Below are 13,641 nucleotides of genomic sequence, written 5' to 3'. Positions count from 1 at the left end.
GCTGATGTCCTCAGCGATTAGGTAAAGCTGGAGACCACACACTGCACTGCAACAGGAACCCGGGACCTCGTATGGCCCCTGCAGGCTGTCCACAATCCAGGGACACTGACATAACAGTAGGAAAAATGTTGTGCAAGCTCTCCTGCTAATCCCTGCCAGCATGGCTGAGTTAGGCTACAATATAAGCAGCTGAAAGAGACTGCTGCTCCCCCACACAATACCCCCTGTGAGGCAGTCAGACTGTCTGGAAGTAGCAATCTCCACCCAACTGCTCGCAGCTCCCTGAACTGGACCGTATCACCGTGTCTACTTCTAAAGAGAAGCTGTGCTCGTTCAACGGTGAGTCTCCAAGCTGAATCCGCCGGTGGGAGCAAAGATACAACATATCAAATACAGATGTTAAAAGCAGACACTCGTGCGTGGGCGAGGTGATGCTTGGGATCCATTTTGCCTGAGTCAGGATGAGGATACAAGTAAAGGAAAAAGGAGTGCAATGGAGCAAAGATGCAGGCACAGCAGTGAGGCTGTAAAATAAAACACTGCAGAAACCCTAACACAGCATCTTCCCACAAGGTTTTATTAGACCACGCGGGGACTCCGGTGTGTTTAACTGTGCCGTCCCCGTCACAGGATACAGCTAAAATAGTGCCCTAATTGTTTATTTTACATCAGTCCTTTTCAAATAATTGCTTCCTTGTGTCCTGACATAATGCCAATCATTTTTCTCTCCTTCACTTCCACATAACTTTGGTGATGACTCCTAAAACAAACACACAGTTAGGAAGTGGTAGCGCTAGTGTGCTCAAACCACCACTTGCCCACCCAGGTAGGCTGAACACCTGAAAAGGGGGCATACAGACAGACGTTGGTGTTTTGTCGTCACTCGGGAAGGCGACAAAATTTAAACAACTTGTACAAAACCTTCATCACTAAACCACCTGGGCCAGTCTTCTAATTTAACCACCCATCCGTGTTTGAAATCATTTAAGTCCAGTTTCCTCATGTGAGACCATTAGGCCATTAGGATTTTATTCCCTTTATTTTTCCTAGGTCCTTTATAGCCTCATTTCACACTAAGGCACCACAAACTCTGACAACAGTTGAGTGTTTGGAGAAGGGCTTTCACAAAGCAGCTCTGGTAAGGAGAGGGTTTAAAATTCTGCAGTAAAAGAGTGCAGTAAAAGAAAGAAAAAAAAAAAAACGTCTGCTACGCCAAACCACAGACAGCCTGTCGTTTCCACACGCTGGTCTGGCTGAGCAGCATTTTCATTAAAGCGCAGTCCCGTGGGGCTGATAGGAGCCAGATACATTTACATTCTTGGGTCTGTACACTTAAACTAAGAGCTGTTAAAGAAATCTGAAGTCACCTCTGGCTGAACGATTGATTATACGACCTACAAGTGACAAACAATAGCCGAGGTGGTTTAAAGGGTATCATCAACCAAAGACATTAAAATAAATGAGACACCATCATCAGCCACAACAATCTTAAAACTTCTTAAAAAACGGACCATATACATCTTCATAATCACCAAAGTTTGACTTGGTTTGTTTAGCAAAAGCTAAATAAAACGATAAGCTGCTGCTTGGCCACCATTCGCGATGAGCTCGCGTGAGCTATCACAGCACTTCCTTTTTTAAAATTCTTTTATCTACTGGAAACCTGTGTCGAGATGCAAGGAAACAGTTAAAGCCCACAGGCCAAGAAAGGAAGAGCTGATGAAGATGAGAAACAGAACGGAAAGAGAAGTAAGATGAGAAAGGGGAGGCAGTGAAACTGAAATGAAGCTTGATAAAAGCAGAGAGGAGACTGTAGAGATAAGAGTTTAAGTGACAGGAGGGCCGATACTGGACTCTGGTTGTCTGTGCGCCGATCGAGAGGTTAGAATCTATTGATTTGCTATTTTGTTTCTGTTGTCTTAAGACAAAAAAATAAAAAAATAAAAAAATACATTCATCTCAGACAGTCATGAACTATAGACTTGGCAGGAACTCAAGCCAGCAGCAGCAGCCCCCATTACCTGGCTATGCACACACCGTGGAAAGAATTACTTTTCTAAAAGTACATTTATTTATGTAATTCAGTACACGCATTTTATGCTTTATTATACTCAAACCAGAAGAAGCCGTGTTGCTATAAAGAAGACATCAAACTGTATTTGTCAAAGATGATATATGCTTACACAAAAATCAAATATAATTAAGACCATATTGCAGTAAAACTGGACTAAATCATCTCTGACAATGGAAAATTTGTCCATGTGGTTCTTCTGTCTCTACTACCAAAGCATTATTTTCTCCAGCTTTCACTGTGATCAACATGTCCAGATCATCATGCTGACAGGCTGCAGTGTAAAAAAGATTTCCCCCGGCGTTTGTTGTGCAGCAATAAAAGTTTAATCTCTACATTACATTACTGTGCAGATCTACAGGGACCTACAGAAACTTTTACGTGATGCTTCTCTTATAGTTGTAATTGTATGGACAGCAAAAGGGGGGGAAACGTTTTAGAAAATGTTACTTTATCTGGCATCCAGGGCTGGAAGAGACTAAGCCAAGATAGGCCTGAGAAAGACAAACATAACTTGCGTCCAACTACAAGTCAGCCTGTTCTGAGGATTTCTGCTCTGGGTTCTCAGACGTGAGGATCTGACATACTTTTCAGCGGTACGTAAAATGCAATCTGATAGTTCCCTGAGAATTGGAGCAAAACCTGCCAGCCAAAGCCACAAAATTACGTACTTGGCTGTTGTCATGACTGTGTGTTAAAAACAAAAAGGCAACCCTCTGCCTCTCAATCCGCTCTGCATCACTCAACTACTTTTCCCCCGCAGCTTTTATTTCATAATATCCAGCTGGAGATCTGATTATGAAATTAGAAATACCCTGCTGGGACTGAAAAACTGAGAAAACGAAGGGTGAAAAAGTCAGCCACTGTCACTTTATTTCACCTAAATTCATCTATAATTTACCTTTTTTTTTATTTTACTTTTCCCCCTTTTGTCAGCTGATCAACCATACTATAGCAAGCAGCTATACATTCCAGTTCAAACAATAAACACCAGCCAATGCTAAAATCCATTAGTAGTCAATAATTTGTAAGTTCAAATGAGAGAAAAAGATTTGCAACAAGACCCCCACATCCATTCCTCCCGCTCTCTCTGTGATCCATCTTGTCACTTTAATGGCAAACCAACAGCCAAGGAACATAACAGAAATTCATTTGGGGGTTGTAGCTCAGTCTGGTCTGCAGTATAGATTATTTTACCATTGAAAAAAAAAAAAATATCTTCTGGTGTTTCCATTATTTATACCTGTGCTCCAAACTGAGCACAAAGACACTGACAATGCTCTCAAGCTCTGTTAATTTCTCTTTGTACTGCATTGATGAGGGTCCATTACGTAGTGGAAGTAAATTACAACAACCCTCAGGTCTGGCAGAGGTTTATGAGCTGTCACTTACGCATCATAAGAAGCAGATGTGTTTACATTCTGTGTTTGCTGTGAAGGACAGACATGTTATACTCTGATCTCTTAAACCTGACGCTCACGCTGCTTTTCCAATCAAAAGATAAATAGAATAAACTATGTTTCCTGTTCAAAGTGGCTGGCCAGACATTATAGCATCTCTCCACACCATTTTTGCTGTATATATCCACGGGTCCCGTGTAATCTTTTATAGCTATTGTGACAGACTTATCTTTTCTTCTTCATCCAGATAACTTGGCTAGACCTCTCAGGCTCTCTCTTTACGTCATGACCAAGATACACAAATTACTGAGAAGCTCTGTTCTACTATAATATTGTCTGGGGCAAATATTGCAAGGTCATGCCAGAATATCTGCTTGTGTGTCATGTATGCATGCAAGTTTCTCTCTGTGGCCTACTGTCTCACACCAGCTCTCACATTATTATGTTAAGACAGTTATGATGTGTTTATGGAGAGAGGAAAGCAAAAAAGCTAGAACACAAACACCAAAAGGTCAAGTCACAGCTACTTTATGGTCATTTCAGCCAATTTAATGTAGTTAGGGAAGTTATTAGTTAATTAAGTGCAGGACTGGAAGAACAGAGCAGCTCAACCATGAAACTGCTATTGGACAAGCTTGGATTATCTAATGTAAAAACTGCCATAAAGACATCTATAGGAAATTAAATTAAAAAAAAAATTAAATCAAAGCATTTTGCTTTAAATGCACCATTTAAAGTAATTTCCTTCTGCACATCGATACGACTTCAGATGCTTCCGCTAGGTTTAGTTCTCTCCCTGGAACACAATCACCACCAAGTGCACATTTCCATTGAACTTGCCCAAGGAGAAAACATCGAGTTAAAGGGAAGGCTGGGTCAACCTGACCCACTGAGAATCACTTGTGATGACAGATGATGAGATAAGAGAGCTGGGTCTGTGGTTACGAACCAGAATGTAAACAGCCGTTTTCTACATCCTGAGACATTTCAGGTAGAACCTTTACTCCCAAGTACTGGAATTGTGGCATAGGTCATTAAGCCGTCATGCACTGGCACAGAGTATCGAGTCATCTCTCACCAAATTTGGCTCTTTGCAACTCTGTCCTGTTCCATAAAAAGGAAATTTAAGTTTAAAGGGCAGATGAGATCCAGCAATTAGTGCAGACGGGCACGTACAACATGCTAGTGCCCTGCTAGAGGTCATTTTATAGAGCTCATCCTGTTCCCCATTGAACAAAGGGGCAGAAACCGTCCCACTGATGGGTTTTGACCTTCTACAGCCCTGTCCAGCTCTCCTAGAGTAACTGCCTCTCTCCATGCTCTTGAGACCATGCCAGGAGACACGGCAAACCTTCTGGCGATAAACCAAATATTGATGTGCCGTCCTGGGGGGCTGGAGTACCTGAGCGCCTCGCGACACTGACTTTAGCCAAATGCAAAACTAGTCAACACTCAGAACAGATGAGAAAGGAAAAAAATGATAGTGGCCGCCACCCGTAAAGGCATTCCTTTTTTGGGTGTTGTGTCTAGTGGACCTGCTGTTAATTTCATTAACACTAAAACAGTTGAAACAGATTAACAACCCCCTCTGCTACTTAACTGACCAGATCGATATCCCAGATGTTTAATTGAGTTCATGCTATACATCGATTAAAAACTTTTCCTTTAATTTTTTTGAGGAGCGTAGGTTTGGGGGAAGAAAAAAAAAAGAAAAAAAAAAAGGCAAGATTACACAACTTAAGAAAAAAAAAAAAAAGTAATTTAACAGTTTCCTATTTGGCCAGTGAACAGAGCGAACTGGCAGGAGTGCCTGAACACACACGCTTGGTTTTTTTCCTCCATCATGTGTCTGTGAGGAGGGAAAGAAGGTTGACAGCACTGGAAACTCTCAGTTCTGTTCAAGCATGGACATGTACTTTTTTTTTTTTTTTTCAGCAAGTTTCCTGAAACAAAAGCACAGTGAGAGCATAAAAAGCCTTACCAGTCCACTCTACCACCTGCCAAGATCCTGCTGGGTCACTCTACATATGGTACACTACGGCATTCATCACCCTCTCAGCACGCCTCTTCAATCAGGGCAGTGGCTCCTTTCCAAATGCCTCTAGTTCACTTTCCCTTCGTTCCCACTTCACGTCAGTCTGCAAGGTACTTCACAACAAACCAAACACGACAGACAAAGCCTGCTTCTACTAAGGAACTTCCGTCTGTTCTTTTCCCTTTTTCCACTGCTCAAACACAAACTATTTGCAAGACTCAAAAGGGCATGTTGTACTATATGAAGCCCAATTCATTAAAACGTGGCTTGATATCAGGCCAGAAAGGTTATGAGCTGTTAGAAATGCAAATGTTGCACATATGCCACAGCAGGAGTCAGACTAAGCCACGCTACAATGTGCTTGTGGTCTGTATGCAGTTTTTATAAGATCACTGCGGTCAACCTTAAACATAGGTTATCCATGTCTGTCAGGAAAGGGCCTGACAGCCAACAGGGGCAAATCATGAGGTCTAACGTTCACAACAGAAAAGGTGTGCAAGAATACGCGAGATACAGATGGCCTTTTTTCACATAACTGACATATGACAAAGCGTGGGAGCTGTGATCACAGTGGCTTACTATTGCAAAACATGACAGTTAGACATAAACCACATGTACCCTATGTATGAAAGGGAAAAGGAAAAACATGGCAAGGGGGAATTCCTAATGTATAATGTGGTTTAAAAGTCTGGGGGCACCAATGGAGAAACTTCGTATGTACAAAGAAGTTACCTTGGCCACCACCGTAATTTCCTACGTTCATTTTTAATTTATTAATCGGTTTATCATGACAAATAACAAGCTTTAAAATGTTTCTAAAAATGCACACCGAGTTCAGATTTGCTCTGTCCCCTTCTCCTTGATGACAGTTTGCACTTGAACTTAGATGGATTCAAGTTTGCACAAAACCTAATAACCCATGTTATCCCAGCATGATCTGACCATGACCCAAAGCACTTGGCAGTCTGAGTTTAAGTGCTCCATAAAATTTCAACAAGTTTGTGGTCAGGCATCTGTGGAGGAAAGCCCATGACAATCAGCACTCCCTGGATCTATTTTTGTAGAGAGGGACTGATATTGCAACGGGCCAGTGACCCCAAACAACATGAAAATGCAAACCGGAGGCAGGAGCATGACTGATGACAGGAATACCGCTGCTCTTTGGAATACACTGACTGCACACTGGCCAAGTGTCCGACTCCAAATTAGGCAAAAAATATCGACAAATTAGAATATTATGACTAGCCTTTTTATCACAGGTCTTTTTCTTTATCTCAGTCATCTCTTTACACACACCCTTCAGTTCATGGCACAAATCTCTTGGATTTGTTAGTAGACTACTTTTTTCCAGTCATCCACTAGAAATACTGGTTACTACTACAGGGTTTTAACTCACTGAGCTCTATCTGTGATGAAGTAATATTTCTATCTTTCAGTGAATAAAATTAGCACATTCGTGTTGTATTTGTGTACTCGTTTTGGTTGGCTTTGAATACAACTGATCCAGCTGCTACACCCCTCTTAGAAACCTGTCTACTGTCTTCACGTTTCACTTAAATGGCCACTGCTAGTTTTGATGCACCTTTTTTCAAATTGCTATTCTAAACTAAGTGAATGTCAGAAACTAAATATGGCAATGCTTAAGTCTAAGATGAAGTTATTTATTATAATCAACAAAGGGCACAAGTTCATTTGTTGAACAAGGTACTCAAGTGTCTTCTGAAGTTATAAAAGCCAAGTAAACCTGACGCTTAACCCAAGTTAGCTAACATGCACAATGCCACAAATTTGCTTAAATTAAATTGCTGACAGAGAGTGCAGTCTTACATTTTCAACAATATATATGTGAAAACGTTTTTAAAGATTTCAAATGCCCCAAAGGACTGAAAGTTGCTCATCAGTAAAGCAAAAAGCTCCCTTGAGTCCTCCCACTCAGTTTAAATAATTGTCATTCCGTTAACATCGTTTTTCCTCTCCACATTAACTGCTCACCTCTGGCTGGATGGCTTTGAACACAGGAGCATCCATGAGTGTAATCTGGCCCTGAAGGAGAGCAAAAAGGCACCTGTTAGATATACTTTGGTCAAATTGAAATATTTACACAAACTAACGTTTGTCACAATTCCTCTAAGTTCCATGTTGTCATAAAGAAGGTTTATGTAATAACAATTCAACAACTGAAATGCTGATTTTCCGTGTTTTGTTTTTTTAAATTGGGCTTGTGATAATGCACAACCCATTACTCCTAAGACTCCTTTACTTACCTGACACCACCTTGAAAGACATTAATATATCAGGGATTGATTAAATAAGACCAAGAGTGACCTCTTGTGGTGGAATGGGACACAACAAGACAAGCACACGTATTTAAAAAAGCTTGCAGACGTTCAAAAGATTATGTTCTTTTCATGTGAATATCCTGTAAGGTAAAGCTAGTTCGACAAAAATGTGACATTGTTCTGAGTTTCTTTTTTTACTAGTATTATTATTTTTCCAAAGATGACACTGAAGTCACTGAAAATGGGGCAGAGGCAGCTGTGGGAACTGTCAGCAGCTGCTTGCCACTGCCAGACATCATCAATTATTACTGATGCAAACTCTGACCCCATTTCCCCCTCCATCACCCCATCTCCTCCCGTCTTAAGTCAGCACATCGGATTTTTGCTTATATGCACATTTATAACCCCTCATTTATGCAGGTTAATCAGAAAAGAAGAGACTGTAACAGAAACGCAGAAAATTCACTTACTGCATATTCCTCAGGAGTGACCTTCAGCACATCGAACACAACTGCGTCAAAACTCTTCTTCAGCTCTGAAGATGCCTTATCACTAAGAGATTCCGAGCTGCTGCTCTTCTGGAAGTCACACACACAGAAACACACACACAAACTGATGGCTGGGCGTCTGAGAATTGGATTACCAAATGAAAAAGAGTGGTGATGTTGGTAAGGTTTTGAGATTTGTAAAATGAACACCAAGAAAAACTAAACATAATATATTAAAATGTTATTATTTAATATGTCAGCTGACTAATACTAATATATAATAATTATACACGAAAACCTTTCATAGTTAAGCTATACACAGGCTGCATTTTAAAACACTGACGTGGATGAGGCCTTACCTCAGAGACTGTGGCAGCACTGGTGGAGATACTGGATTGGCCATTAGGGAGGTCCATCATTCCCACACCATCTAGCTCTAATGCAGGAGACCATTCATCATCCTCAGCTACAGCAAAGCCCGCCCGGCCCTCTGACAGAAAACATATACAAAATATATGACAGTGAGCAAATTGCGCACGATATCCTGATCATTAATAGCAGCATTCAAACTGCTCATCTTGCGAACAGAGCGCCATCTACTGGTTGAAATGGGTTGATTTAGACATACTGTCGCAACTACAAGGAAAAATGTACCCTCTCGAAATTAGTTATGATGTAAAGAAATGCTGGTTAAACGGTTGTGAGGTTCAGCTATTGGTCCAGAATGCCTGTGCACACCATATGGATGTGCACATTTATAGTCTGCCTTTACTATGCTTGAGGAAAGACGGGACAGAAGGAGCTTAAGGTGAGCATTAGGAAAAGATCTTCTGTGAAAGGGGCTTGTGGTCCGTGAGTGTAAACAGCTTACCCGACCAATTCACTGGCTTCCATCCAGGCCAGATTTGCTACCAAACATTTGTCTTTGCTGTTGTTTTATCTACACATTGTTCTAAAGTCTTAAAACCATTCTACACTTTTATTTTCAACCTACATATAACTATGTAAGTGTACGCGTGTGTGTGTGTGTACGCGCGTGTGTGTGTACGCGCGTGTGTGTGTGTGTGTGTGTGTGTGTGTGTGTACGCACGCACACACAAAGGGGTTATTGAAGCGTTTAATAATAATAATAATAATAATAATATGAATTGTAAATATTAAACTGGAGACAATCTAATCCTCGTACATCACTGAGTGATATATTATTAATATTCTACCACAATTTAATATTCTTGTCTGCTCAGCACTGAAAACACCTTGGAGACCATTATTAGCCAAAAGCACACTGAGAAGCAATAATAAAAAATAAGGAGCTGCTCAGAATACCGAAGGCCAGCAGAGGCCTGCAGGTGTGTGAGCGCCTGACTGCCTACTTGTTTGTCTTTTCATCAAGTGGCCTGTTCCATTAACTTCCTTATACAGTTCTGCCGAGACAAGACAAGACAGATATACCAGCAAACGCCGGCATATCATGTAAACTATCCTCACATTGTTTGACAAAGTGCATAACCCTACAGGAAGCAATAGCTGGCCTGTGTTTACAAGTCTGACTCTGCTGTATATAAAAATACTACATCTGTAATTATCTTATTTCCTGGCCCAATACCGATGTGTGTGTTGCCCTTTTATCTAGGTTCAAATTAGACATTTATTAAAAATATCACTTGTGAGGTTAAGCATCAATCTATTTTTTCATAGACTTAATAAAATAAAAAATTAAATTGATCCTCAGGCAACGTAAAAAGCTAGACATTCTTTAAAGAAGAAAAAAAAAAGCCACACTTACCAGATGGGTGTCAGATGTACATAATGCTTTAAGTGAAGTTGGGCTGTTGTTCTGTTTTCGTCTGTCTATCGAGTTTTATCGTTCTCCAAGGCTGGTCTCTGCTGTCTGTGTGTGAAAGACAGGAACAAAAGAAATAAGGGGGAAAAGAACAAAAAGCACCATGATTGTTCTGAACACGAGTAAAAACCCACACAGTGGAAATCCTGTCTCCCTCTGTGCCTCCAGACTCTTTCCATAACTCACATCAGCCAGTAGGTGTCTCACTACGATAAGCAATAAAAGCTTGAGCTAGACTGGAGCATGGTATATCTCCTATTCCCTCCAGGTTATAACGATAGTCAGTATTTCTGTTTGTTACCTTTCCCAAACACTACATTAAGATTTCCATAATCCAAAATAAACTTCAAACTTTGGCTAAGATAAGCCTATAAAGACATGACCCCAAATAAATACATAAAATCAAATAAATAAGACAATGAACGTTTGCCTCACTTGGGTTTCGTTTTTCCCCCCTGCGTCACACAGCTCGTTAAATATAAAAAATAAATAAATACATACAAACATCTCTGTGCTAGGAGGACAGAAATAGCATCTGTGTACACAGCTTTAACAAGCTCTCACATCTGTCCTCGGCGTGTTATAGTCAAAGTGTTATCAACCCAGAGCAGTGTAAACAGCCTCTGATAACAGCAGGTTTCTGCTCATCTGCTGTCACTCATTTTGTCCTGTTAGAACTCCTTAACCATAACCATCCTAGCTAGTTTACATCTAGTTTTACAGCTTCTTCCGATATCCACACCTCCCGCTATTAACAATCACATCTGACTCATTGCCTTACCCTATCCAATCCCAACTAGCTGGTGCTCCTGATTTAAATGTCCTTGTGTCTGACACACCTGACAGTCAGCTGAGCTGAAATGTGCTGTGTTTGATGACATAACTCCACATAGGCGTGTCATAATGCTGGGCTTTCTGAGGTTCAAGCCCAGGGAATGTTTATAATGTCAGCTGGCAGAAAAACATGTGCGCACTAATAAGGCACAGGTGTGTGTGGGGAACAAGACGGGCTGACGTCTCAACATCACAAGTATAAACCTTGCAGAGGGCACGACTGGAATAAGAAGAGGAAGAGTGACAGAAAGTAGAACTACTCGTGTTGGAGCTTGCAGAAGAGGACGTGTCGTTAAGCTAAATGTGACTCATAAGACTGCATAGCAAGTGGCGTTCAATCAGACTTCGCTCTGTGAATTGGCTGCCTCTCCCTCCTTGTATTCACTGAATTCCAGACTACCTTCTGACATTCACATACTGCAGTTCACACACAAAAGGCCCAGGCTGCCTCAGTACTGAAGGGCATAATGCGTATTAGCGAGTGTTTTTGTGTGTGTTGTCGTCATGCACGTGCCAGCGTATCTGTGCATGTGACGACGCATTCCACATCGTGCACTGACCTTTTACATTCCTACCTCCAGCAGCCATGAAAACAGGTCTTCCATGACCTCCATTGGACATGTCCTAGGTCCTGCTTAAACTGCTCATCTCCTGTCCTTTTAATCCTCACCTCAACCTTATTTTATGGCAGCATTATATATTCAAGCTGGAAGCACTGATTAGTAAGAAATGCAAACATACACTAAGATAAATAAATCTGAGGGTTTGCGCTGCACGTGATAGTTTGTGGGAGTGGAGTGAGAGGCGAAAATTTATCAACTATTGATAATCAGATTATTTTAGTCATTCATTCGTTAGAAGCACGGAAAGTTCCACGTCTTAATCTGGTGAAAATATGATATATACATGGGGTGGCTGTAACTCTGTTACAGTACCCATACACCCATGGAACTGCTCTAGACGGGTGTCTTACACAAAACATCTTACATGACAAATCTGTAGCAGTGCATCCCAGATGGCCCAGCATCATGGAAACAGTAAACACCTGGCATTAAAATACTCCATGCAGAGAGTTGACTCACATGTGTGTCCTATTTACTTTTGTTGTATGTATGCTTACAATAAGAAGAAGAAAGGAAGGTGCAAACTATCATAGGAACAGGGCTAAAAAGGCTTGTTTCAGACGATGGATAAACTGGGAGGGGGGGGGGCACTCAAGGTAAGATTTAAATTTAAAAAAACAAAACAAAAAAAGGTTCTTTAGAACAATCATGTAAAGCTACTCCAGTGAAGTCCAAGAATAAAAAGAGGGAGTTGGAAATGAGCACAATGGGTATGTGCAGGACCAACACGGATCTGTGTGATCGAGGAAAGGTCACAAGCTGTGAGACTGAATAAAGGATCACACGAGACTTGTGTAGCATTTAGTGTTAACAGAAACACTGAGCCAACCCTGCCAGTCTCCGTCTAAAGAACTAAAGGCCTTTTCTTTGACACCCAACAGTCCTGCAGGCCGAGCATCGGTTCTCAATCTGTTCTCACTATTAAACATTAAGTGTGTGTGTGTGTGTGTGTGTGTGTGTGTGTGTGTGTGTGTGTGTCTGTCTCTCTCTCTCTCTCTCTCTCTCTCTAAGGGAGGTCTTGTTAGCAAGCAAACAATAATGGAAGCATTTCCTCTGAAGCGCACAGTCATTTGAAAACAAGTCTTTTTCTCCTCCGCTGTGCTTTATGATAAAAACTGCAGTACGTCTTCTTCGTCACGGTCTACATGCTCAGTACAGACATGTGCTTTCTGCTCTGCCTAGCAGAAGTGGGGCTTGATGCGTTTGAAAAGCATGCCGCAGATGCGCCAAAGTCAGAGAGCCAAAGTGGGTCAGTGTGTTGAGGTGTGCACTGAGGGATGTGACAGCCCATTAAGCTGTGCTGCTGTCCCCTTCTCTTTAGTACACAGTACGGATACATACCATTCACACCGTCCAAGTTTAAACTCTAAAGCAAATTATCCCTCCACCATTCAAATATATCATAGGCCTCTTTACCATATGAAAAGAAAACGTTCCGAGTGGGTAAATCTGTAGATGAAACACTTCACTGCACATTCAAATTTTAAGATATAAAAACGCAGGACCTACTACCTGTATTTTTTAAATCACTCAAATAATCTAAACATTAAAAAGAAGCTATAAAAAGCAGCATAGAATAGAATAATCCTTTAATTGTCCCACAAGGGGAAATTTGGTATAATATGGTATTAACAACAGGGCAAATTATACAAAAGCAAATGTGCTTTGACAAATAACAGAGTAACATAACAATTACTCAAAATTACAGCAGCACTTAGCAATGGAAGTTATATAAATTATTACATGAAATGGCTCTATATGGCTGAGTTCTTGCTGCAGTATAGTTTTAAAATATTATAATATCTTGTCAGCCTCACTCCTCAAAAACCCATATCCTCATAAACTCCTATTGCAGACCATCTGCAGCCAAGCACACACATCAAGTGCAAACCATGTCTTCCGTCTTGCCTCCAGACTTCTTACATGACTGTATTTCCTGTTCACTACTGCTTTACAGAAACAGAGAAAGTGTTACTTTTAATTTTGCTCATGCATTATGTGAAGCTTGCTAATCACCAGAGAGCTTGTTGGTAGCATTTCATTTAATGCGATGCCATGGAAGACTGAG

The 13,641-nt window shown here is 41.0% G+C and overlaps 1 protein-coding gene across 2 annotated transcripts in view; it reads right to left on the bottom strand.

Annotated features, from left to right (window-relative positions):
- ralgps2 (Ral GEF with PH domain and SH3 binding motif 2) overlaps positions 1-13,641 on the bottom strand; it is a 73,035-nt gene that overhangs the window by 39,415 nt on the left and 19,979 nt on the right. For both annotated transcript variants that reach the window (XM_004557240.6, XM_004557241.6), the window contains exons 2-5: positions 10,060-10,164; positions 8,633-8,763; positions 8,256-8,363; positions 7,499-7,549 (exon numbers count right to left, since the gene is read on the bottom strand). In XM_004557240.6, the coding sequence (XP_004557297.1) occupies positions 7,499-7,549; positions 8,256-8,363; positions 8,633-8,692 (219 nt within the window). In that variant the 5' untranslated portion in view covers positions 8,693-8,763; positions 10,060-10,164. The remainder of the gene's footprint in view (positions 1-7,498; positions 7,550-8,255; positions 8,364-8,632; positions 8,764-10,059; positions 10,165-13,641) is intronic.

The sequence above is a fragment of the Maylandia zebra genome, linkage group LG23 (assembly GCF_041146795.1).
Source record: "Maylandia zebra isolate NMK-2024a linkage group LG23, Mzebra_GT3a, whole genome shotgun sequence".
Lineage (NCBI taxonomy): Eukaryota > Metazoa > Chordata > Actinopteri > Cichliformes > Cichlidae > Maylandia > Maylandia zebra.
The sequence above is the reverse complement of the archived record's forward strand: the minus strand, read 5'-3'. Positions and strand labels throughout refer to the sequence as shown.